A 25,434-nucleotide genomic window follows, 5' to 3' on the forward strand; every position below is an offset into this window, starting at 1 on the left:
AACTACCGTATTACTTGTTGAACTTGACGATACAAAATCCAGGAACAATCACTGATATCAAGACAGATGAGTTTGGATGTTTTGAGATGTGTTTTGTGGCCATTGGTGTTTCGGTAAGTATTTTATTTATAAAAATCATTTATTTATGTCCACATGTTATCAGTAGAATTAAATACACTTTTTTTTGCAAACCAACTAAAATAAATAAATATTTTTTAGATACGAACATTCAAGAATAATTTGAGACCGTTGATCATTGTTGATGGTGCTCACTTAAAGGGGAAGTACAAAGGGTCAAATTTGCTCGCAGTGGGAATGGACGGGAACAATCAAATTGTCCCACTTGCTTATGGGATATGTTCTCATGAGTCGGGTGAAACATGGACTTGGTTTATGTTGAAGTTAAGGCAATGCATCGGTGAAATTGAAGGTCTGGTCTTCATTTCAGATAGGCATTTAAGCATTGCCCAAGGCATAAGAGCTGTCTTCCCAAGTTCATTTCATGGTATATGTTGTCGTCATTTATTAATGAACGTTACTTTACCAAAGAAACACGATTGGTTGTATTGAAAAATATGCAAAGAACATAGAACAGTTCATTTTGATTATTACATGGAACAACTTTTTGGTATTGATAAGGAACCACATCGTAAGTTAAACCAGGTTGGACTTGAAAGATGGTCTAGGGCTCATAGCCCGGTTAATAGATACAACTACCTAACTTCAAATTGTGTTGAGTCTGTAAATGTATTATCCAGGGAAGCACGAAAAATGCCTATTACAATGTTGATAGAGTTTTTCCGAGGATTGGTTCAAAGATCGTATTTCGAAAGACGTTCGGATGCAGGTACAAAAGTAAATATATCATTCATTAAGTGTATTGTACACTAATTTTGTCTAATAATTATCATTTTTTGTTTTATTAAAAATAGCGAAGTACGAAGAACTTGGACAAAAAGTTACACCGTATGCCGAAAAAAGAATACACAGAAGAATTTTGAAATCAAACAGGTGGAATGTGCATGGCATTTCTCGTACTCAATACCAAGTTAGAGATAGAAGAAATGACTGTCATGTGAATTTGACGAGAAGGGAATGTTCATGTCTAAAATGGAAACACTCTGGTCTCCCATGTGGTCACGTTATAGCTGTTTTGAAGGAAATTGGAATAAGGGATTGCGCTGAGTTAGCAGAGAATTGGTTCACGATAGATATATATAAAGCAACTTACGTAGAGGAGATTAACTTTGTAGGTGATGTTTCAAATTGGGTTATTCCGGAAAATTTTATGAGGGTCTTACCTCCGAAAATCATCAAACGCAATGCCGGAAGACCTAAATCTACGGCCCGAATTCCATCTAGAGGAGAGACGACGGTGAAAGTTAAAGTGTGTACTCGTTGCGGTAGCCAGACCCATAAGAATAGTCAATGTGGTATCTCTATGACGTCTACACAATCATTTGTCATGTCTACACAATCATCTTTGTATAAAACGGTAGATTTGAATCAAATGTAAGGTCTATTCAAAAGCAAAATAAGATAGATTATTATTTGTTATAGATCTGGTTCACTACCTTCCCTAGACATTACGAAAAGTCAAACTGTAGCAACTACTCAATAAAATTATGCAACATGCATAAAAAAGAAAAAAAAAGAAAGGAAAAAAAAGCTTAAAAAAAAAACTAGAAAGATTACCATCTAAACGTCATTATATTACCAAGAAAAAAACACATCAAGTAGCAAAACCACAATTTAATAGTGTATTCAACCTACAATAGACTTAAGATACATAAGTTACTTAACGATCCACAAAATCATAAAAGAGCCTGTCACGACCCTACTTTTTCCGTTAATTATTTAACGACCGTTAACTGTTAGTGTGCCACGTCATTTCTATGACCTATATTATTATTTTTGTAATAATATATATATAATAATTATTATGTGTTATGTGAATATATGTATTCATATTTTATTTTGTACGTTTCTACGTCTCGCGGATTTCCATCCGGCGAATCTTTTCGGTTTTTAAACCAACGGTCGAGCTTTCGGGATTTTTAAATCCTAAATATTTTAAATATGATATTTTATGATCATATTATTATTAGGTGTATTTATATTTATTTTTCGTCGCGCGTTTGTTATCTTTCCGGATTTTTAATCGCGTAAGCGTGTTTTCGCGTTTCGGGATTCGTTCGGGCTTTCGGGCCATCAGACTTTAAGCACTTAGCAAATTTGGCCCACCATGGGGCCCACCCTACCCATTTTCGGCCGAAGCCACAAGGGAGGGGGGATACACTCCCTTGTTTTCCCATATTTTGATTTATTTTATTTTTACAAAATCTTATCTAAACCTAAAACCTAATTTTTTGCTTTCTTCCTCCCTTTCTCTATTTTGGGCGATGACCACCACCACCATAAACATCATCACCATCAATCAAAATATTACTAGGATCATCAAATCGTTTATACAATCGTGTTCCTCTCTTCGTTCTCTACGCGATCATATACTTTGATTCTCGATTTGGGTATAAACCCTAACCCTAGCTTTTTGATTTTTCATATATATTACTGATTTTTTATGTTATATTATTAGTATGATGTATATTAGTTGTTGTAATGTTGTTTGGATGCGTAGAATTACTCGTTTGCTTATGATTTCGGTTTGTAAATTTTGGACAGCAGCATAATTCGTATTTTCTGACTTTGTAACTGATATGAATGTTAAAATAAAGTACATAAATGAGTTCCTCTCATCAAGACATTAATTTTAGACTCCGGATTCATGTCGTTTCGATTCCCGGAGCCCTAGATATGCTTAATTTGGTTTTTGTTAAAGATTGAAAGGTGTTCTTGGCATGAACAAGGTTGGGTCCGACTTTGTGACCATCCTTGGTGTCTTTAGGGTGTGTCATTTGGTTAGGACTGATGGTGAGACAAATTTTCATGTTCGGGTCACCTAAATCCGAGCCACGGTTCACCCGTTGTGCCCGAATTACTGTTTTGAGTAAATTGATTTCCCAAATGTTGTCATGGCTGATATCCACGACCTAGGGACTGTTCTTGGAGTGTTCTTGAGTTCATAATTGTGTCGGGTGGTTTGAGTAGGTGAAGTTGCATATGTGGCTTGCCCGAAACCGACACCCGGGGCTCAAGATACGACCCGATGAACTTTTAAACTTAAAACTTATGGTTAATGATTAAACTTATGTTAAAATTAATGGATTTCATTATTAATTAATTACTTATGATAAAAGAAGTAATTATTATTATTTAAAACTTATGATATAAATATTTATTATATCATTTAATTATTAATTATGATTTAATTAACATTTTAATTAAACTTATGATTAATAATACTTTTATTATTAAAGGAAAATACTTATGATAAGTATTAAATTGTTTTTGAGAAATTATTAAAAAACTTATAATAAAGATTAAATAATTATTTAATTATTATAAGACTTAATTATTATTTAATTATGATTTAATTATTAAATACTTATGATTTAATAATTTTAATTAGAAACTTATGATATGATTAATAATTCATTATTAATTAAAAATACTTACGATATAATTTAAAAATTATTATTATTAATAATACTTATATTATGATTAGTATTTAATTAATTTATTTAAATACTTATGTCGTACTAATTATAACATTTCAACTTATATTAACTTTAATAATTCATTTTATTTAATTAAACTTATGTTAAGACATTATTATACACTTTTGACTTTAAATAACATTATAACCTATGTTATTATTATAACTTACACTTTTAAAATTAATGTTGACTATGTTTGACCAAGGTTGACTTTTGAGTTGACTTTCGGTTGACTTTGACTTTCAGTTGACTTCTGTTGACTTTCTAAATAAGGAAACTTTCCTAACTTCAAAACTTTCTAAAAATAGAAACTTTCCAAAAATAGAAACTTTCCAAAAATAGAAACTTTCTAAAAATAGAAAGCGTGTGTCCTTATGCTGTTCCAATCAAACCGATGCTTGCTGAGTAATGTTCTATGTCTACTTGCAACATGTACAATAGCTATCATACTAAGACTTGACCTAAGTTAGTTATTTATTTCGACCTGCTTTATTTATAGGTCGGCGTTGTGATCTTTCTTGATCACTTTACTTTACTTGCTGTTCGCTTGTTTGTGAGATTTCTTCAGTTGCTATTTAAGGTGAGTTATAGTCCCGTTTTTACATACTTTTCAAAGTATACTTTTTGGGATGTGATTACATGCATATCTTATTTACGGTTAGACACAAGTAACAGTTAAATTTAATTATTCATTGTGAGTTGGACAAAAATATTCCCTAGTCTGGTAACTGTAATCATTGGTTTCTACCGGTGAACGCGAATCTTACGGATAGATCTATCGGGTTTGACAACCCCATTTCGAGCTAGTCGCACTAGCAATTTATAATCGGAATGTTTAGTACTTCGTAATTTGTTGTAGATACACTGTCCAAGTGTATATTTTTTTTATTGTGTTTGGCAAGGGTAAATAAAGGGTTAAGTGGTTACCAGGTGGCTCATTGATAATGGAATAATGTTTAATGTTTTCTAACATTTTTAAATCTTGTGGTCTAAAGTTTACTTATTTATTTAAACCTATAATTCACTCAACCTTTGTGTTGACAGTTTACTTGCATGTTTTCACAGGTACTTGAGTTATTTGATGCTTCCGCTGTCGTTAGAAGAGTCTGCATGCATTTGGGCAGATTTTATGAAACTATTTATGAAACTTAAGTTTGCATTCTATTTTGGATAATTTAAATTGTGGGTTTGTTGGCAATGTTTTGTGTCAACTTTTGGTTCATTACTATGGTTGGTTGATTTTAAACTACTTAATTGGGTTTGTTTCCTTTTTGGGCAACATTTTGAAATAAAAGAATGCAACTTTGTTTATTTAATTCATTTAAGTCCGATCAAGCTATGGGACCAACTGACGGATCCGTTAAGTGTTTTGACGGGGTCGTCACATGTGGTATCAGAGCTCTGGTTGTAGGGAACTAGGCGGTCTTAATGTGGTCAACCCGTGGTTATTAGGGTGCATTAGAGTCTAGTCTACAGCCCTACCTTTTTGCTATAGCATTATTATGCATTTCATTTCGTATAAGTTATATTATTAGCTTTCATATCTTTTTAGTATGTGGTTTGCGGTTTTGCTGTTTGCAGATGTCGACTTCGAGCGATAACTCTGTTGCTGCTCCTGCTCCACCGTCTCCTGCTAGACGTCGTGCTAATCAACCAGAGATCGATGATCCTGTTCATTACTATTTTTCTACCATTACTCATATGAACCGGGCTTATAATGAGGTGACACGTATTAACGCCCTTAGTGATTGTTTGCGCACTTTACCACATAATGAAGTTATGGACGAGATCCGTGCCGACATGGGTAACTTTATCACTTTCAAGCATAGGGTTGAGGATGCGAACCGTAAGCGTGATCGAGAAGTTAATGCTAAGTTCGAGGCTCTCGAGAGCACTGTTCGTGTGTTGAAGGAAGAGTTGGATGTTGTGAAAGGGAAGTTGCGTAAGTATGAGGATCCTGCTGAGACTCATGCTGGACCAGCTTATCACACCCGCTCTAAGCGAATGTGATGTGATTATTCATATTGATTATCTATTTCATCAGACTTAATGTCCTTTTTATACATATATTTTGGGTTATGTACGGCGTTTTGCCGAGAATTTTATTAAGATTTTGTTATGGGATATTTTTCATTATGTATGGATGGTTATTTTTATGACATCTATTATCATTATCATGTTTTATTTCTGATGTTGTGGCTCTTGGCATGTTATATTATGCGTAATATATGTTCATGTATGTTAGGTGCTATGTATGTTGTATGATGTTATCATAAAATATGTATGCATGTGATGGTTATTTCTATAACAATCATAACTGTCATGTTATTACTCATAGTGTTAGTTGACTAATATCTTAATGGTTAGTCTTTTCGTGTTTTGATCTATTCCTTTATGACACTAGTATTATTCTTGGTACTAACGGATGTGTTATTCTATTTTGAAGATCATGCCTCCAAGAGAGTCCACTGAAGCGCGTATGCAACGCCTGATCAATGAAGGAATCGCTGCTGCTATGGCAGCAAATGCTAATGTTAACGCCAATGTGAACAACAACGTGGGATGCTCCCACAAAACTTTTATGGCTGGTCGACCTCAAGAATTCAGTGGTACGGAAGGACCAATAGGGCTTACTCGTTGGTTCGAGAAAATCGAATCTATTTTCAGGGTCAGTCGGGTCCGTGAAGAGGACAAAGTTAGTTTCGCTAGTTGCACTCTCAAGGATAGTGCCTTGACATGGTGGAACAATCTGGTTAGTAGTTTGGGAAGCGATGTAGCTTATGGTTTGGCCTGGAATGATTTTAAGGAAAGATTGATCACCCGCTATAGACCTCGGGGTGAGCTTAAGAAGCTAGAGGTTGAGCTCAAGAATTTGAAAATGCATGGCACCGAGTTAGATGCCTATGAACGAAGGTTTTTCGAGTTAACTTTGCTGTGTCCTAGGGTTTATGCGGATGAGGACCGCAAAATTGAGGCTTACATTGATGGTTTGTCCGAGAAGATTGAACACGGGGTTGAGTCCAGTGAACCCCAGACTATTGAGGCAGCTATGTCTATGGCCCACAAACTTAATGACAAGGTGTTGAGAAGAAGCAAGACTACAGTTGTTGAAAGTAGTGAGGAGGTTGTCAAGAAGGCTGATAATGGGAAACGAAAGTGGGATAACAACCGCAATCAAAACCAGGGTCAGCAGAAGAAACAGGATACCTCAGGTGCTAATAACAGAAATCAGCGTGTGTGTCCTCGTTGCTATAAAGCTCATGATGGTTACTGCACAGTTACTTGTAAGAGGTGCTCTAAGCAAGGGCACATTGCTAAAGATTGTACAGTGCTTTTGCCGGGGTCTGCTACTCCCGCGACTGGTGGTAATAATAATAATGTTGGTAATAGAGGTGGTAACGGTAACGGTAATGGGAAATCGAATAATGGAGGTAATCCAAGGGTTTGTTATGAGTGTGGGAAGCCGGGGCATTTCCGAGATGCTTGTCCCAACAAGAAGACTGCAGAGACTGCACGCGGCCGAGCGTTCAACATTAATGCTAAGGATGCGGAGGAAGATCCTAAGCTTGTTACTGGTACGTTCTCAGTCAACGATTTATCAGTTTATGTGTTATTTGATTCAGGGGCTGATTTAAGTTTCGTGTCGAGTAAATTAAGTCCGAGAATCAAAACGCCGTTAACTCTCTTAGACAATACTTATGTTGTTGAAGTAGCTAATGGTAAAGAACTTACTGCTAAGACTGTACACCGTAAATGTAACATTAATTTGGGTGGTAGGGATTTTGACATAGATTTGATACCAATTGAACTTGGTAGTTTTGATGTTGTTATTGGTATGGATTGGCTGTCTGCGAACCATGCTGAGATCGTGTGTTATGATAAGGCTATTCGTATTACTGATGTGATTGGAGAGCCACTGATGGTCTTTGGAGATAAGAAATGCACACAGTTAAACCTTATTAGCTGTATGAAAGTTCGTAAACACCTCCGCAAAGGCTGTCATGCTATCCTTGCTCATGTTGTTGATCCTAGTAAGGAAGTAAAGAACGTTGATGACGTTCATATTGTTAGGGATTTTCCCGAGGTATTTCCCGATGACTTACCTGGCCTTCCGCCGCAACGCGCGGTAGAATTTCCGATTGATCTTGTTCCCGGCGCTGCTCCTGTAGCACGTGCTCCTTATCGTCTTGCGCCTTCTGAACTTCAAGAATTGTCGAGTCAACTCCGTGAGTTGTTAGACAAAGGTTTTATTCGTCCGAGTTCGTCCCCTTGGGGAGCTCCGGTTCTGTTTGTTAAGAAGAAGGATGGTTCTTTTCGTTTATGCATTGATTATCGTGAACTGAATAAGCTCACTGTTAAAAATCGTTATCCTCTTCCAAGAATTGATGATCTGTTCGATCAGCTTCAGGGTTCTTCTGTTTATTCAAAAATTGATCTTCGTTCTGGCTATCATCAGTTGCGTGTTAAAGAATCTGATGTTTCAAAAACTGCTTTTCGCACCCGTTACGGTCACTTTGAATTTCTTGTTATGCCGTTCGGATTGACAAATGCACCTGCTGTGTTCATGGACCTCATGAACCGTGTGTGTAGACACTATCTGGACAAGTTCGTTATAGTTTTCATCGATGACATTCTTATCTATTCTAAGAGTGATGAAGAGCACGAAGAACATTTGAGGTTAGTGCTTGATTTGTTAAAGAAAGAAGAGTTGTACGCTAAGTTTTCTAAGTGTGCATTTTGGTTAAAAGAAGTTCAGTTCCTTGGTCACATTGTTAGCAAACAAGGAATACAAGTTGATCCTGCTAAAATTGAGGCGATTGAAAAGTGGGAAACTCCGAAAACTCCTACTCAAATTCGTCAGTTCTTAGGATTGGCAGGTTACTATCGAAGGTTCATCCAGGATTTCTCTCGTATAGCGAAACCTCTGACTGCTTTAACGCATAAGGGGAAAAAGTATGAGTGGAAGGATGAACAGGAGAATGCTTTTCAGATTTTGAAGAAGAAACTGACTACCGCTCCGATATTGTCTCTACCGGAGGGTAATGATGATTTTGTTGTTTATTGCGATGCATCACGACAAGGCTATGGTTGCGTTTTGATGCAACGAAAGAAGGTTATTGCGTATGCGTCACGTCAGTTGAAGGTTCACGAACAGAACTATACAACTCATGATTTAGAGTTGGGAGCTGTTATTTTTGCACTAAAGATTTGGAGACACTATCTTTTAGGTGTTAAGAGTACTGTGTACACCGATCATAAGAGTCTTCAACATATTCTCGATCAAAAACATTTGAACATGAGACAACGAAGATGGATTGAGACGTTGAATGATTATGATTGTGACCTTTTGTATCATCCGGGTAAAGCCAATGTTGTGGCTGATGCTTTGAGTCGTAAAGAAAGGGCTGAACCACGAAGGGTTAGAGCTTTGAATATGACAGTTAGATCAAACCTCGTTAGGCAGATTCTTGAGGCACAACAAGAAGCCTTAAAGGAGGAGAATTTCGTGAAAGAGAATGTAGCCAAAGTAGCTAAGAAGTTTGAAGTTCGAGCTGATGGAACTAGATACTTTGCGGGACGTCTTTGGGTTCCGAAGTTTGGAGGTCTTCGACAGTTGATTTTAGATGAGGCTCATAAGTCTAGATACTCTATTCATCCTGGTTCAGGGAAGATGTATCAGGATCTTAAGAAGCTGTATTGGTGGCATAATTTGAAGGGTGACATAGCTAAGTATGTGTCTAAGTGTTTGACCTGTTCTAAGGTCAAAGCTGAACATTAAAAACCGTCCGGATTGTTGGTACAACCAGAAATTCCCGAGTGGAAGTGGGAAGGTATCACTATGGATTTTATCACTAAGTTACCAAGAGTTTCGGGTGGTTATGATGCGATTTGGGTGATTGTAGATCGACTCACTAAGTCGGCTCACTTTTTGCCGATTAGGGAAACCAATTCCATGGAGAAACTCACCCGTTTGTATTTGAAAGAGATTGTTTCGAGGCATGGTGTTCCCGTTTCTATTATTTCCGACAGAGATAGTCGATTTGTATCGAGATTTTGGCAATCGTTGCAAGAAGCCTTGGGCACTAGATTGGATATGAGCACCGCTTATCATCCTCAAACGGATGGTCAAAGTGAGAGGACCATTCAGACATTAGAAGATATGTTGCGAGCTTGTGTGATTGATTTTGGGAATGGGTGGGATAAGTATTTGCCGTTAGCTGAGTTTTCTTATAACAACAGTTATCACGCAAGTATTAAAGCCGCACCGTTTGAATCTTTGTACGGTAGGAAATGTAGGTCTCCTATTTGTTGGAATGAGGTTGGGGATGCTCAACTTACAGGTCCAGAGATTATTCACGAGACTACTGAGAAGATTGTGCAAATTAAAGAAAGGTTGAGAACTGCTAGAAGTCGGCAAAAGAGTTATGCCGACAAAGGAAGGAAAGATGCTGAATTTCAAGCTGGTGATCGTGTTATGTTAAAAGTTTCGCCTTGGAAGGGTGTTATTCGTTTTGGTAAAAGAGGGAAGTTGAGTCCTCGTTTCGTGGGACCGTTTGAGATCATTGAAAGAGTTGGACCGGTGGCTTATCGTTTGAAGTTGCCACAAGAACTCAGTGCTGTTCACGATGTTTTCCATATTTCGAACTTAAAGAAGTGTTTGGCTGAATTTGATCAGACTATTCCTTTGGAGGAACTTCAAGTTGACAAGCAATTGCATTTTATTGAGGAGCCAGTGGAGATCATGGACCGAGAGGTTAAGACTCTTAGACAGAGCAGAATTCCTATTGTTCGGGTCCGATGGAACGCTAGACGCGGTCCCGAGTTCACTTGGGAGCGTGAAGACCAAATGAAGCAGAAGTACCCGCATTTGTTCTCAGATGCCGAGTCAACCCCTGCGCCTGCTTAAATTTCGGGACGAAATTTCCGTAACGGGAAGGTACTGTCACGACCCTACTTTTTCCGTTATCTTTTTCCGTTAATTATTTAACGACCGTTAACTGTTAGTGTGCCACGTCATTTCTATGACCTATATTATTATTTTTGTAATAATATATATATAATAATTATTATGTGTTATGTGAATATATGTATTCATATTTTATTTTGTACGTTTCTACGTCTCGCGGATTTCCATCCGGCGAATCTTTTCGGTTTTTAAACCAACGGTCGAGCTTTTGGGATTTTTAAATCCTAAATATTTTAAATATGATATTTTATGATCATATTATTATTAGGTGTATTTATATTTATTTTTCGTCGCGCGTTTGTTATCTTTCCGGATTTTTAATCGCGTAAGCGTGTTTTCGCGTTTCGGGATTCGTTCGGGCTTTCGGGCCATCAGACTTTAAGCACTTAGCAAATTTGGCCCACCATGGGGCCCACCCTACCCATTTTCGGCCGAAGCCACAAGGGAGGGGGGATACACTCCCTTGTTTTCCCATATTTTGATTTATTTTATTTTTACAAAATCTTATCTAAACCTAAAACCTAATTTTTTGCTTTCTTCCTCCCTTTCTCTCTTTTGGGCGACGACCACCACCACCATAAACATCATCACCATCAATCAAAATATTACTTGGATCATCAAATCGTTTATACAATCGTGTTCCTCTCTTCGTTCTCTACGCGATCATATACTTCGATTCTCGATTTGGGTATAAACCCTAACCCTAGCTTTTTGATTTTTCATATATATTACTGATTTTGTATGTTATATTATTAGTATGATGTATATTAGTTGTTGTAATGTTGTTTGGATGCGTAGAATTACTCGTTTGCTTATGATTTCGGTTTGTAAATTTTGGACAGCAGAATAATTCGTATTTTCTGACTTTGTAACTGATATGAATGTTAAAATAAAGTACATAAATGAGTTCCTCTCATCAAGACATTAATTTTAGACTCCGGATTCATGTCGTTTCGATTCCCGGAGCCCTAGATATGCTTAATTTGATTTTTGTTAAAGATTGAAAGGTGTTCTTGGCATGAACAAGGTTGGGTCCGACTTTGTGACCATCCTTGGTGTCTTTAGGGTGTGTCATTTGGTTAGGACTGATGGTGAGATGAATTTTCATGTTCGGGTCACCTAAATCCGAGCCACGGTTCACCCGTTGTGCCCGAATTACTGTTTTGAGTAAATTGATTTCCCAAATGTTGTCATGGCTGATATCCACGACCTAGGGACTGTTCTTGGAGTGTTCTTGAGTTTATAATTGTGTCGGGTGGTTTGAGTAGGTGAAGTTGCATATGTGGCTTGCCCGAAACCGACACCCGGGGCTCAAGATACGACCCGATGAACTTTTAAACTTAAAACTTATGGTTAATGATTAAACTTATGTTAAAATTAATGGATTTCATTATTAATTAATTACTTATGATAAAAGAAGTAATTATTATTATTTAAAACTTATGATATAAATATTTATTATATCATTTAATTATTAATTATGATTTAATTAACATTTTAATTAAACTTATGATTAATAATACTTTTATTATTAAAGGAAAATACTTATGATAAGTATTAAATTGTTTTTGAGAAATTATTAAAAGACTTATAATAAAGATTAAATAATTATTTAATTATTATAAGACTTAATTATTATTTAATTATGATTTAATTATTAAATACTTATGATTTAATAATTTTAATTAGAAACTTATGATATGATTAATAATTCATTATTAATTAAAAATACTTACGATATAATTTAAAAATTATTATTATTAATAATACTTATATTATGATTAGTATTTAATTAATTTATTTAAATACTTATGTCGTACTAATTATAACATTTCAACTTATATTAACTTTAATAATTCATTTTATTTAATTAAACTTATGTTAAGACATTATTATACACTTTTGACTTTAAATAACATTATAACCTATGTTATTATTATAACTTACACTTTTAAAATTAATGTTGACTATGTTTGACCAAGGTTGACTTTTGAGTTGACTTTCGGTTGACTTTGACTTTCAGTTGACTTCTGTTGACTTTCTAAATAAGGAAACTTTCCTAACTTCAAAACTTTCTAAAAATAGAAACTTTCCAAAAATAGAAACTTTCTAAAAATAGAAAGCGTGTGTCCTTATGCTGTTCCAATCAAACCGATGCTTGCTGAGTAATGTTCTATGTCTACTTGCAACATGTAAAATAGCTATCATACTAAGACTTGACCTAAGTTAGTTATTTATTTCGACCTGCTTTATTTATAGGTCGGCGTTGTGATCTTTCTTGATCACTTTACTTTACTTGCTGTTCGCTTGTTTGTGAGATTTCTTCAGTTGCTATTTAAGGTGAGTTATAGTCCCGTTTTTACATACTTTTCAAAGTATACTTTTTGGGATGTGATTACATGCATATCTTATTTACGGTTAGACACAAGTAACAGTTAAATTTAATTATTCATTGTGAGTTGGACAAAAATATTCCCTAGTCTGGTAACTGTAATCATTGGTTTCTACCGGTGAACGCGAATCCTACGGATAGATCTATCGGGTTTGACAACCCCATTTCGAGCTAGTCGCGCTAGCAATTTATAATCGGAATGTTTAGTACTTCGTAATTTGTTGTAGATACACTGTCCAAGTGTATATTTTTTTTATTGTGTTTGGCAAGGGTAAATAAAGGGTTAAGTGGTTACCAGGTGGCTCATTGATAATGGAATAATGTTTAATGTTTTCTAACATTTTTAAATCTTGTGGTCTAAAGTTTACTTATTTATTTAAACCTATAATTCACTCAAACTTTGTGTTGACAGTTTACTTGCATGTTTTCACAGGTACTTGAGTTATTTGATGCTTCCGCTGTCGTTAGAAGAGTCTGCATGCATTTGGGCAGATTTTATGAAACTATTTATGAAACTTAAGTTTGCATTCTATTTTGGATAATTTAAATTGTGGGTTTGTTGGCAATGTTTTGTGTCAACTTTTGGTTCATTACTATGGTTGGTTGATTTTAAACTACTTAATTGGGTTTGTTTCCTTTTTGGGCAACATTTTGAAATAAAAGAATGCAACTTTGTTTATTTAATTCATTTAAGTCCGATCAAGCTATGGGACCAACTGACGGATCCGTTAAGTGTTTTGACGGGGTCGTCACAGAGGCTAAGTAAAGACTCACAATACCACAATGCAACCTGTACAGTATCAAAAGAGGTCTGAACGGACCTTTTAAATGCCAACCGATACATAAACATACACACAAATACACCACAATCACCAAATTCGCTGTTTTGTTGAGGTGTTTCGCATAGCGAATTGTTTCTAACGGATATGGTGTATGACTTTTTGTTCAATCCCGGTCTATCAAATACACCACTAATCTCTAAAAAGTGAGGCAACTTTAAAATTAATTTATCCTCCAAATCCTTCCAAAAATCCCCCAATCGTCCTCTTGTCGGATTATCGAATAAAATCAAGCTGTCATAATATTTCAATATCCCCAGCTCGATATCAAACTCCAATAGAACCCAATGTGATCCGGAACAAGCGGGTATAAAGACCTATAAACAATTAAGCGTTTAAGAAATTATGCTTGAGTTACAAGACAACATATTTGTATGCTTATATTTTTAGTAGAAGCTTGGATATTAAAAAAGCCTAATGCACTTACGCGCCTAACGTCTTTCCAGTTCCCAGGATACACATGTCCTTTTGAATAACACGTAGGGATTTGAAGGTCGTCATTCATCACAAAGGTGCAAAACATAGGATCTACGGCACACCAATCAGAGTCTAACGGCCTTATGGAGTTTAGGTAGTCGACCCATAAGCGTATATGCTGTAATTAGGAAGAAAAAAAAAAGGTTATCAAGGATATGCGGAAATAAAAACAGATTAACCAATTGATAAGCATATAGAAAATAATGAATTTTGAAAGGCTAAAAGAACCGTAGGAACACAAAAACTAAATAAGAAATTGCTATCGATTAATAAACTTACTGTATCTTCCAACCATCCTTCTTTGACTTTATCGTCCGGTTTTCTAAACTCCTCGGGGCATTCTATACAAATTAAGCTGTACCAAAAAGGCTTTTTTACATTAAGCTTTGTTCGAATAGACACCGTAGCCAAATCTGATGATTTTGAGTGTAGCCATTTAGTAAAATCATAATCCACCACAGGATGTGGGTATGTTCCATATACTCTCACAAAATCCTATAGGAAAAAACAATGAACAATGTATATAATAATGAAATACAATAATATGCGAAAGTAGTAGTCAACGTATTTGTTTCTCATTCCAATGTGAAACAATAGTAATCTGTAATACCTCATTCCAAGGTCGAAGATTATGAGGTCTTGGAAGGACCTCCTCTTCCTTCCCCTTCTTCAAATACGGCTCTTGATCATCCTCAATAACAATCGTCGATTGTTGCTCACCCTGTATACATATTCACAATAAGGTGAATCATTATAGTTTAAAAATACCCATTCTCCAGTAGAGAATTCAATATCCCAGGTGTTTATTTGCTGCTGCCTTCATATTAATCTGAGATCGTGAGTCCATCAAACATGAAAAGGGAAAGTCCACATAAAAATGGGTCAGAAAGATCATGACATGGCACCAGCGAGCAAACTTTTTATCAATCCTCTAGTCTCTAAATAAATGGCTAATCATTAAATGAAACGACGAAAGAGGGGGCAACTTCAACCCATGTAGATACAAATGGGTCCATTAAGATAGTTTTAATGACCAATGACTGAAATAAATATGGGTCATACAGGTTTAAACTTTAAAGCCGCCAAACCTATATTTTAATGCATAAAATACACTAGCTCCTAAACCATTTTGATTCAAATAAATTTCAAGTTTTGTAGTACTACTGTTTTCGTGATCAATATGGATGCAGTAGCTATTAATCCGACCTTTTATCTGCAATGTCCCGCCCCGCCCATGTTAACACCTTCAATATCTAAATCTAAAAAAATCAACACTAGAGGCAGTAATACTATATCACTGTATGCATAACATGATGCACAAAATAGTATATCACTGTATGCATAACACGATGCACAAAATCAACACTAGAGGCAGTAATACTGTATCACTGTATGCATAACACGATGCTCAAAATAACATGAATCATTATTGTTTATTTCAAAAATTAGCTTTTTGATTCATACACAGTTTAAGGTTTACACAGATGCCCCTTTCATTAAAATAAATAAATAATTAAAAAATAATAATTAAAAAAGTCTGTTACATTTAAGCTGCAAAACATAAGGGTTTGAATACACAGTTTAAGGTTTACACACATGCCCCTTCCATTAAAAAAAAATAAAAAAATAAAAAATTAAACAGTCTGTTACATTTAGGCTGCAAAACATAAGGGTTTGATTACACAGTTTAAGGTTTACACACATGCCCCTTTCATTAAAAATAATAAAAATAAAAAATAATAATAATTAAGCAGTCTGTTACATTTAGGCTGCAAAACATAAGGGTTTGATTACACAGCTTAAGGTTTACACACATGCCCCTTTCATTAGGAAAAAAAATAAAAAATTTTATAAATTACACTGTCTGTTACATATAACACGCCTGTTGCTTTCTTTTGCGTTATACCGTATCAGTAAATAGGAACAATATGTTGGTTTTAATATGGTGTCGTGATTTGCTTTGACATCATATGCATGATACCATAAAATAATAGGCTGTTGATAATATACTTTAGGTTAATACGTAGTAAATGAACTGTGGAGATGTATAAAATGTATTCAAACAAGCTATTTTAGAAAATCAAACAATAGGTCATTGTTATTCAGATATGCATCCCTGACATGTAACAGTGACTGCTATAGAAAGAGAGTAAAAATGCAGAATCTGTTGAACTGAAGTTTTTTACTTTTATACCTCGTTAATACTGGTCAAGCTGAACTTTTCAAATGGAATTACCAAATTTCGTTTATTCTTCTTGTCAACTTTAGCAACAGGAGTAGATGTTGGCAATGGACCATAAGGTGACATAAGGTATGGTCCAGGCTTCCTCGCCCTCTTACTTGGTAAACCCTGCATTTTTAACCATTATTGGTGTATTAGTAATAAAGTATTATCATATATCTTATTATCATATCTTAATAGAATATGTACTAACCACATCATTTGCATCATATGAAACGTCCTCCATCGTATTAGTGGGGGTTGAGCAAACAAATGGAGTATTGTTAGGAGAATTCTGCGATAGCCGAGATTTCTCCATTGTATTAGTGGAGTTTGAGCAAACAAATGGAGTATTGTTAGGAGAATTCTGCGATAGCCGAGATTTAATATAAATTGTTATGTTATAGTAAACTACCAAATTTAAATAACCAAATGTAAATTCAAATAGACATACAATTATAGATTGTAGAAAAGCGGACAGAGAATCAACACCGTTTAAATCTACAAGCTCATCCATTGGTGATCGCACTTCAGACAAGTCAAAATGTCCATACATTTGTTCACCAACAACTGAAGTATGAACATTTTGATTTGCTAAATGGAATTCTTGTTCATTAGCTGCTACGATTATCTATATAGATTAAACAAATTAATCTAAATATTGTATAACGTTATAAGTAGTGAAATTGTTGAAGCAACGCACCTCGTCATCGGTAAACTCGACATTATTCAAATCAAAATCCATGGGGAAATTATCAGAATGTTGTCCCACATTATGTTGTCCCACTTGATTTTTCAAAGAAGCTACTTCCATCTTTGTCTTATATAAATCTTGCTCTAAACTAAAAGTACGACCTATAAACAACTGAGTGTAAAATTCTTGGTACATCAACGGGGTAAATTTCGTGGGAACATCAACAGACGGTGGGGGTTTGTTATGCATAGACGGATCAAACACATGCGAAAGAGGAGGGTTATTAAACCGGCGACGGGTGGGACGATGATCAACAACCCCAAAAGATTCCATACTACACAACCACCAATCAGTGTTTGCCTCTGCTGTAGTTGGTTTTAGTGTTGCACGCGGAATTCAGTCCTAAAAAAAGTTGTTAGTCAATACAATTATTTCCATCAAATATAATATTAACAAGGACTAAAACACTCTAAAAAGACTTACATCTAAAAACGGTCCTAGGAACTTTTTATGTTGGTTAGGACCAAATGACAAGTTTGATATCCATTGCACACCACGTGGTAAAATACTCTTATCTTTTACAAAATATTTTTGGGACAACGGAAATGCCTCAAATATCCAAATCTGCACAAATCAAAAATTAAATATAAAAATACAACATAAATATAAATATATTTATTTAAATACATATAACTAAATTTAATATTTATTTAATATATATTTAAAATATATGTTTTTTTCTTATAGATATACATATAAATATATTTATTTAAATACATATAACTGATTGATTGCAGCTTCTTTGTCCGAATATTGGCGTGAGACTATAGCAGATTAATTTACTAACCTGAAATGCCCAAATAAATCCCGCAAGACTATAACTTATTTTTTTACATTTCGGTGTTGCGAGATGTTTTTCTCGACTTTTTGGTACGACGTCCTTTAATTTCCCATGCGTATGTATCCAAAAATGTGTACCCCAAGGATAAGAGTTCCATTCTTGCAAAGATTCAACTAACTCCAACCATTCAGCATCCACAACATAACCCTTATCACTCCCCACCCCCAAAAAAATATAATGTAACATCATCAACAAACAAACACGAACTGCATCTTCGGGGGTTAGTTTTTTAAAAAAATCATCCCCATAAAACAATAGCGACAACTCTTCAAGGTTGATGTTACCAATTTTAACATGTGAAAAAACTCTCTGACGAAATGGTAATACCTTAGTCTTTAAGGGTCTCCATTTTTCTTCACCAAAACGGAATCCCGTTATAAGGCAAAACTCCTTCGCTCCAAACTTCACCCGAAATCCCCCAACATCATAAATCAATGAATCAACTAAAGGATCATGGTCAGCCTTTAAAGGTACTTGCATTTGAAGTATTAAATGAATCAAAGCACCTTCGTTCGTATCAAGTCGTAGACTCAACCAACTACCGAAACAAGTGCGCCTCAATAAATCTAACGCGGGCGTCCCGTTTAACCTCTTGTTAATCACAGAAATAAGTCCCATCTTATTCCTCACTGTGACATTAGCATAGTATCTCTACATTCAAAAAAAGATTCTTTCAAAACAATTAACGTCAAAAAATTTTTTAACTAAACATACATGTAAAAATTTCTTATACCACACTTCGATCGAAGTTTAGGTCAGATGCTGCTGATGCTGCTGCTTTGTTTTTTCCCTTTTTGTTAGCCATTTCCAAAAGACTACAATGAAACAAAAATAACTATTGTTAAAGTAGTAATAACATAAACATAGCCAAATTAAAATAATCAATAAAACTATTTGCGAAGTCATTTGTTATATGATTGCCGCTCTGCTTTACTTTGTGTTGCGTTGTGATTTGTGAAGAAATTGGAGGTAAAAAGGTTTAATTATTTGTGTTTGTAATGCTAATTTTGTATACTCAGGAAAATGATAAAGTTTCAGAGAATGCATCGATTCGGCAATTTCCCTACCCTGTGCTAGCTTATGTTACACCATGGTAGGTGTATATTAACAAACTGGTTCCACTTTTTTCTCATCCTCTGAATCACCTTTTTCAAACATACTGATTTATTTATTTTTCATGTATTAATCTTGGACATGATAGATAATGTTAGATTTCAACACCTGACTTTACTTATTCACCTTCAAATCCGTTGATATTTAAACTGAGAGATAATTGTAAGGTTTAGCATACAATGTAACATCTTTAATGACTACCAATAGAATAGATTGTATGTACAGGGTTAGGATTGCTAAAATTTTATACTCTATTCAACTTGAGACTTGAACTACTCCGTCTAGTTTGGGTTAATTTAGTAGAGTATAACTTCAGGGACAATGACAAAAGTTGAATAAGGTTATCATTAATATTAAATAAACCTTTTTCTGACTTCGATCATTGAAGATGGATCATCATCCTCAGGGTTGCTCTATAGTTTGTATGTAGTTCCCAGTCATTTGAAGTGGTACATAGGATGAATTTGTTTTATGGTGCAGGAATTCAAAGGGATATGAACTGGCTAAGGACTTCAACTCTAAGGTTACTCATATATCACCTGTGTGGTATGATCTAAAAAGGTACTATTAGCTTAATTATGATTGTAAATCTCATTTATCTCCTGGATTTTCAATTATTAAACCTTTATTAATAGGGTGTTTTGTTGTCTCTACATAACAAAAGAGACACTGAGATAGATAGAGTTCTTGGTTTTGCAATTAACCCTTATACATACATACCAATAACAACATTACATAAACAAAATCTCCTCTAGGTTTTCGTTATCACAGTAGCAAACATGGATGGTTAGCCACACATAAGTATGATGACTTTCAAAAGTCTGCAAGTACACATTCAATTTATATACAATTGAAGACTAACAAGTATATGTAATGTTTATTCAATTTATATAAATTTCCAAATGTAATAACTGTACAACAAAAGTTTCTTCAGCATACTAGAGTAAACTTTCTTTGGGGCATTTGAGCAAACAGTTACCAGCATATCAGTTAGGGGTTGTCAAAAAGTTTAAAAACAGCCATAAAACCAAGAAAGAACATTATGTGCGATATTGGACCAGAAATTAAATAAAAAAAGACTCACTTGTAAGATGGAATTGAACCACCACCGCAGACTCGCTTGTAACTTGGACCACCACCGGCGGGAGATGAAATTGGACCACCACCGCAGACAAGCTTGTAACTTGGACCACCACTGAAGAAACTTCTGTAAAAAAATGGCTGTAAAAAAAATGGTGTAAGCATAAATGGCTGTAAAAGGGTACTTTTAGATCTAGCGCGAAAATCGAGAATTCAAACCTCTTACCGCAAGTACCGCCGGTCGATTATATGCACCCTGCGGTACCGCAGACACCCTGCGGTGTTCAAATTCAAAAAGTGGGACCAGCGGTAGAAGAAGACACGTGTCGCGCGTAGGGTTGATACCGCAGGTACCGCCGGAGGTATTAAGCCGATCCGCGGTCCGTACGTCTAGTTTGGAAAAGTGTCTCTGACACCGTCTCTGTCAGTAAATTTCTCTTTTTCAAATTTAGCATGTCAAATCCAATCACATGTGATTGTAAAACACAATCACATGTGATTCTGTATGTCAAATCCAATCACATGTGATTGAAAAAAAAATACAATTTTTTTTTCAGAAAAAAATTTCAACAGGAAAAAGATTTTAATTCGGTGATTTGATTAAGTTTGTTATCGTTTCGTGATCATATCTTCAAAATTTCAGACTTTAATTCGGTGATTTGATCAAATTTTGATAAAAACTTGGTGTTTAAAGGTTTTAACACAAATTTACTGAAATTCATCATTTTGCTAAATAAATTTTTTTTGAATCACATGTTATTAAATTTGACATGTGATTGATTTTACAATCACATGTGATTGGCATGTAGAATCATATGTGATTTGCATGTAGAATCACATGTAATTTACTACATGTCAAATTCAATCACATGTGATTTAAAAAAAAAATTCGAAAAGATAAAAAAAAATTCGATTTTTTTTTTGAAAATCTTTTTTTAATCAAATGTGTTTGTCGCGTTATGTGTTACACTCTAATTGGTCCCTTAAATCTCAACTTAAAAGTTAGTTTGATTTGAATATTTACATTCTTTATATAAATAAAGATAGATAGATATTTCGTCAACACAACTCTCATAGTCTTCTGTCTGCACCTTTTCACCACATTCCTTCTCCATGAATCCTTCATTTCCATTTCCTTCAATCACACACTCAAACCCTTGCACTTTTTCAAACTATTATTGATTATTGATTGACAATAATAATAGCCACCAATTTATTTAATACTATAATATAATGCATATATACAATATATACAATCGTCACATACAAACAAAACTTTTCAATTTCATCTCCAATTCACTCACCAGCACCAACAATGATTAGTAAATCAATTATATCACTAATTATTTTCATAATTATCACATTCACTGTATATTTATTCACCACCGGAAGTTTCGGAGCACGATCAATCTCAACCGTTGATTTCAGATCTCAGTTCTCATTCCTATCATCATCAACTAACGATCGGAATGCTAATTATGCACCTTGCCGTACCGGATCACCGCTTAGGGTTTTCATGTATGATTTACCGAAAAGGTTCAATGTAGCTATGTTGAGTAAGAAGTTCGCCGGAATAGATGACGGTATTCCGTTGACGGCGAAGAATTTTCCGGCGTGGCCGGATAATTCGGGATTGAAGCAACAGCATAGTGTGGAGTATTGGTTGATGGCGTCGTTATTGTGTGAGAATTGTACGGATGGTGAAGCGGTTAGGGTTTTGGATCCGGATTTGGCGGATGTGTTTTTTGTACCCTTTTTTTCTTCGTTGAGTTTTAATACGCATGGAAGGAACATGACGGATCCAGATACAGAACTTGATAGACAGCTACAGGTAATATATGCTAAATATGTATATTTTGTTATGTAGATGTATGTTATATGATGTTCATGATCATGATCCTATTTGTGTGGAGTATATGTATTTTGCTATTTTTAGTAAGTTATATAGAGTAGTTAATAAGGACTATTTGGATATTTGGTGATTGACATTTTGCCATTAAAAAGTAATCGAATTGATCATGGTTTTAAAAAACGGTTGAGGCGTACAACATTATTGCTGATCTCCAATTGACAGTCTTGGACATAGTAATTGTATACTTTGGGTTCTTGCGAGTGCTGATTAGTTCATTTTTAGGATAATGCAGCTTTAATATGATTGCTTTTAAGATCAATGTTTTTAATGATTTCTAGAGGCCAAGAAGTTGCAGATATTTACTGCAATAATTTTATTCTGTAATTCGGTATGTGGAAGGTACCTTTTCTAAATAAGTTACAATAGTTATTTGAGAGTGCACGTATTTGGCAGTTCATAGCTTACTAAAGTTTTAGATAGTGTACGATAAGTGTCGCGTATTTGGATAGTTTTCTCCATGGCATGATATTAGTTCTGGTTTATTTTTCTTGTATAAGGCTTGGACAGGAGATTATGGAATGTATAAAATGTGTATCTTACATAATATACAGCTGAATCATATCAATATTGGAAAATTGAAGTTGTTCTATATCATAATAATAACTAAGCACAAACATGGACAATCTTTATGCAATGTATAGAGTAATTAGCAATTAAGGTATGCTTTACACAATACATATAAAAGCAATCAACTATGGTACAATTTCTATTTCAGATACACATCTTTTTTCCCAGACAAAAAGCATTTAACCTCTAGAGATGTTATTAAAATGACTCAAGTTTTTAAAATTTTAGGTAATGCTTACACATTACAAGGTCAAATGATGAACTCATGATAACTTTGACTCCGTTGACTTTGTTACATGGTGGTGAGAAATTGGCTACCAAAAGGTGTTAGATTACTTTCAAGTCTATTTTTTGAAGTTTGAGGAGAATATTATAAAGTTTGTTAGCTAAATAGGAAATAAACTAAGCTCTTATGCATCATGAATATCTATTATTAATCATCGTGCTGTTAAAATTAATATTAATACTTATATGATTACAGGTTGACATACTTAAGTTCTTAAGGAAATCAATTTACTGGCAAAAGACTGATGGAAGAGACCATGTAATTCCAATGCACCATCCAAACGCTTTCAGATTTCTTAGAGACGAAGTGAATGCATCGATTCTCATTGTTGCAGATTTCGGGCGTTACTCTAAACTAATGTCAAATTTGCGAAAAGACGTTGTTGCCCCTTATATGCATGTAATGGAGTCTTTCTTGGATGATAATTCTCCAGATCCTTACAATTCACGAACTACCCTTCTTTTCTTTAAAGGAAGGACAGTTAGAAAATCTGTAAGTGATCAAGAAACTTAAACATAAGTTATATATCCCCCCTCCAATAAAAAAAAGAAAAAAAAAATAGCTGAGTAAATAATAGACCGAATAATGTGTAGGAAGGTGTGGTACGGGCTAAGTTGGAGAAAATTTTGAAAGGATACAATGATGTTCACTATGAAGCGAGCTATGCAACTGGAGAAAGCATAAAAGCTGTAAGTTATTTTTTAAATTTAATGCATTAAGCATTTAAGGGTGATAAAGAACTGCATGCCAAACTAATGAAAAGAAATTTGCCCTTCTTAATAAATTAGCAACATATGTTTGAAATATTAACTGCGCATCAATTATTTGCACTATGAGCAAGTGATCTAACATTAAGCTCAGATAACAAGGAGGATGGGTTGGCTATCATTGATTGGAATTAAGAAACTTGTACCTACCCTTCTGTCATAGTTGCTTTTTTTAGGACATGACATTCCCCATGTTTTGCCAAAAAATGTGAGGTAAATTGGTTTCGACTTCAAAAGCCGTAAAATTTTACTAGCTTATTTTAAACCCCATGGACTACCTTAACCGTTTGTCAAATTTGCTACAAGATAGCCCAGTGGTTGGGTTGGGGCCTGAGTTCCTTGCAAGAGGTCTCATGTTCGAATCCTGCCTAGGACGAATATTTTATGGTGGTCAGGGAAGGGTTAAAAACAGTCGGGGAGTAATCCTGCTAGGCTGCGTATATCAGTATGGGTTAGGTAACAAGTCAAAACCTGCCGTTTCAATCTGTATCGGTTTGGTTGACTAGTTTCTATTAGATTTATTTATTTGTATATTTTTTCCCATTTTACCCTCATAATCATCAAAAACACGAGCAGAATCGGCCCATTTTTAAATAAATAAGCAAAACTTGCTACCTCTAATCTCTTTCTGTTTTTTGTTGCACTAGTCTTCCAAGGGGATGCGCTCATCCAAGTTCTGTCTAAATCCAGCTGGCGACACTCCTTCCTCAAACCGCCTGTTTGATGCTATCGTGAGCCATTGCGTCCCTGTTATCGTGAGTGATCGAATTGAGCTTCCATTCGAGGATGAATTAGACTACAAGAAGTTTTCAGTTTTCTTCTCAATTAAAGAGGCATTAATTCCAGGTTATATGGTCCAACAACTTAGAAAAATCCCAAAAGAGAAATGGCTTGAAATGTGGAAACTACTCAAACAAATCACACATCATTATGAATATCAATACCCTCCAAAAAAAGATGATGCTGTTAATATGATATGGAGACAAGTTCGAAATAAGGTTCCTGCTGAAAGACTCGCTGTACATAGAGCTCGCAGATTAAAAGTGCCCGACTGGTGGCGATGAACTATAAATATATAGTTCATTAGTTACAATGCGGCCTGATCAGTGTCCTCTTCAATATTTTTTTTATAAAGGATTTTGTATAATTCATTTCATTATCATTATATCATTCATTGAATCATAGTTCGGTTGCATCCCTTGATGGGAATATATAGTTTCTTTTTATAGGTTCTTAATTAATTAAACTCGATCTTTAAAACACAACTTGATTGAGAAGCAATTATCATTTCATTTATGAGTTTAATTTCAAACGTGATTTAATCTGGTTACGTGTTGTTAGTCCTTGTTTTTGGTTTTTAACATAATATATATGTTGTTAGTCGTCGTCTCTGTTTTCAACATGTGATGATAGATGCAAATATAAGACCGTCTCCAACAGTAGCGTGTTGCAGGGATTTTGGAACCAACACGCCACTCAACACGGGCATGTTGGTAGCGGAAAGGTGAGGCGTGCTGGAAGCCAACACATGAAATAAAGTGTGCGTGTTGAGCTGAATGGTCGACGTGGCTGTTCCAACGGATACATATGAATTAAATTAA

General features: G+C 34.9%; 4 protein-coding genes across 4 annotated transcripts; 2 read left to right on the plus strand and 2 right to left on the minus strand.

The window, feature by feature from the left end:
- Positions 1-612: 612 nt before the first annotated feature.
- On the plus strand, positions 613-1,516 carry LOC139870581 (uncharacterized). The gene is made up of 2 exons (XM_071858363.1): positions 613-847; positions 933-1,516. Exons 1-2 carry the CDS (start codon positions 613-615, stop codon positions 1,514-1,516), a joined length of 819 nt encoding a protein of 272 aa, XP_071714464.1.
- A 70-nt stretch (positions 1,517-1,586) lies between these two features.
- Positions 1,587-17,300, minus strand: LOC139870582 (uncharacterized). Its single transcript, XM_071858364.1, has 9 exons — positions 17,217-17,300; positions 17,006-17,144; positions 16,728-16,880; positions 16,487-16,642; positions 14,903-15,013; positions 14,572-14,787; positions 14,243-14,410; positions 13,767-14,132; positions 1,587-1,610 (listed from the first exon to the last, which is right to left on the minus strand). The coding sequence occupies exons 3-9, from the start codon at positions 16,830-16,832 to the stop codon at positions 1,587-1,589; spliced, it is 1,146 nt and encodes a 381-aa protein (XP_071714465.1). The 5' UTR covers positions 16,833-16,880; positions 17,006-17,144; positions 17,217-17,300.
- On the minus strand, positions 17,295-21,416 carry LOC139870583 (uncharacterized). Its single transcript, XM_071858365.1, has 6 exons — positions 21,393-21,416; positions 20,528-20,722; positions 20,306-20,442; positions 18,842-18,923; positions 18,055-18,759; positions 17,295-17,831 (listed from the first exon to the last, which is right to left on the minus strand). The coding sequence occupies exons 1-6, from the start codon at positions 21,414-21,416 to the stop codon at positions 17,667-17,669; spliced, it is 1,308 nt and encodes a 435-aa protein (XP_071714466.1). The 3' UTR covers positions 17,295-17,666.
- A 128-nt stretch (positions 21,417-21,544) lies between these two features.
- On the plus strand, positions 21,545-25,141 carry LOC139872353 (probable arabinosyltransferase ARAD1). The gene is made up of 4 exons (XM_071860205.1): positions 21,545-22,132; positions 23,262-23,558; positions 23,660-23,755; positions 24,481-25,141. The coding sequence occupies exons 1-4, from the start codon at positions 21,617-21,619 to the stop codon at positions 24,895-24,897; spliced, it is 1,326 nt and encodes a 441-aa protein (XP_071716306.1). The 5' UTR covers positions 21,545-21,616; the 3' UTR covers positions 24,898-25,141.
- Positions 25,142-25,434: the final 293 nt, after the last annotated feature.

The sequence above is a fragment of the Rutidosis leptorrhynchoides genome, chromosome 10, assembly GCF_046630445.1.
Source record: "Rutidosis leptorrhynchoides isolate AG116_Rl617_1_P2 chromosome 10, CSIRO_AGI_Rlap_v1, whole genome shotgun sequence".
NCBI classification, from domain to species: Eukaryota; Viridiplantae; Streptophyta; class Magnoliopsida; order Asterales; family Asteraceae; genus Rutidosis; species Rutidosis leptorrhynchoides.

Bases quoted from the DNA above. Each gene is read 5' to 3' on its own strand.
- LOC139872353 (XM_071860205.1), top strand. From the start codon at position 21,617: ATGATTAGTAAATCAATTATATCACTAATTATTTTCATAATTATCACA. The intron at 22,133-23,261 runs GTAATATATGCT...ATATGATTACAG, and splicing joins AACTTGATAGACAGCTACAG to GTTGACATACTTAAGTTCTT. The intron at 23,559-23,659 runs GTAAGTGATCAA...AATAATGTGTAG, and splicing joins GAAGGACAGTTAGAAAATCT to GAAGGTGTGGTACGGGCTAA.
- LOC139870581 (XM_071858363.1), top strand. From the start codon at position 613: ATGGAACAACTTTTTGGTATTGATAAGGAACCACATCGTAAGTTAAAC. The intron at 848-932 runs GTACAAAAGTAA...TATTAAAAATAG, and splicing joins CGAAAGACGTTCGGATGCAG to CGAAGTACGAAGAACTTGGA.
- LOC139870583 (XM_071858365.1), bottom strand. From the start codon at position 21,416: ATGGAGAAGGAATGTGGTGAAAAG. The intron at 20,723-21,392 runs GTGCAGACAGAA...ATTTACTGACAG, and splicing joins AGAAGGAATGTGGTGAAAAG to AGACGGTGTCAGAGACACTT. The intron at 17,832-18,054 runs GTTAGTAAATTA...TGATTTGTGCAG, and splicing joins GATTTATTTGGGCATTTCAG to ATTTGGATATTTGAGGCATT.
- LOC139870582 (XM_071858364.1), bottom strand. From the start codon at position 16,832: ATGGAGAAATCTCGGCTATCGCAGAATTCTCCTAACAATACTCCATTT. The intron at 15,014-16,486 runs GTATAAAAGTAA...ATATGTATACAG, and splicing joins GCTTGACCAGTATTAACGAG to GGTGAGCAACAATCGACGAT. The intron at 1,611-13,766 runs GTTGCATTGTGG...TTTATTGAGTAG, and splicing joins CCTCTTTTGATACTGTACAG to TTGCTACAGTTTGACTTTTC.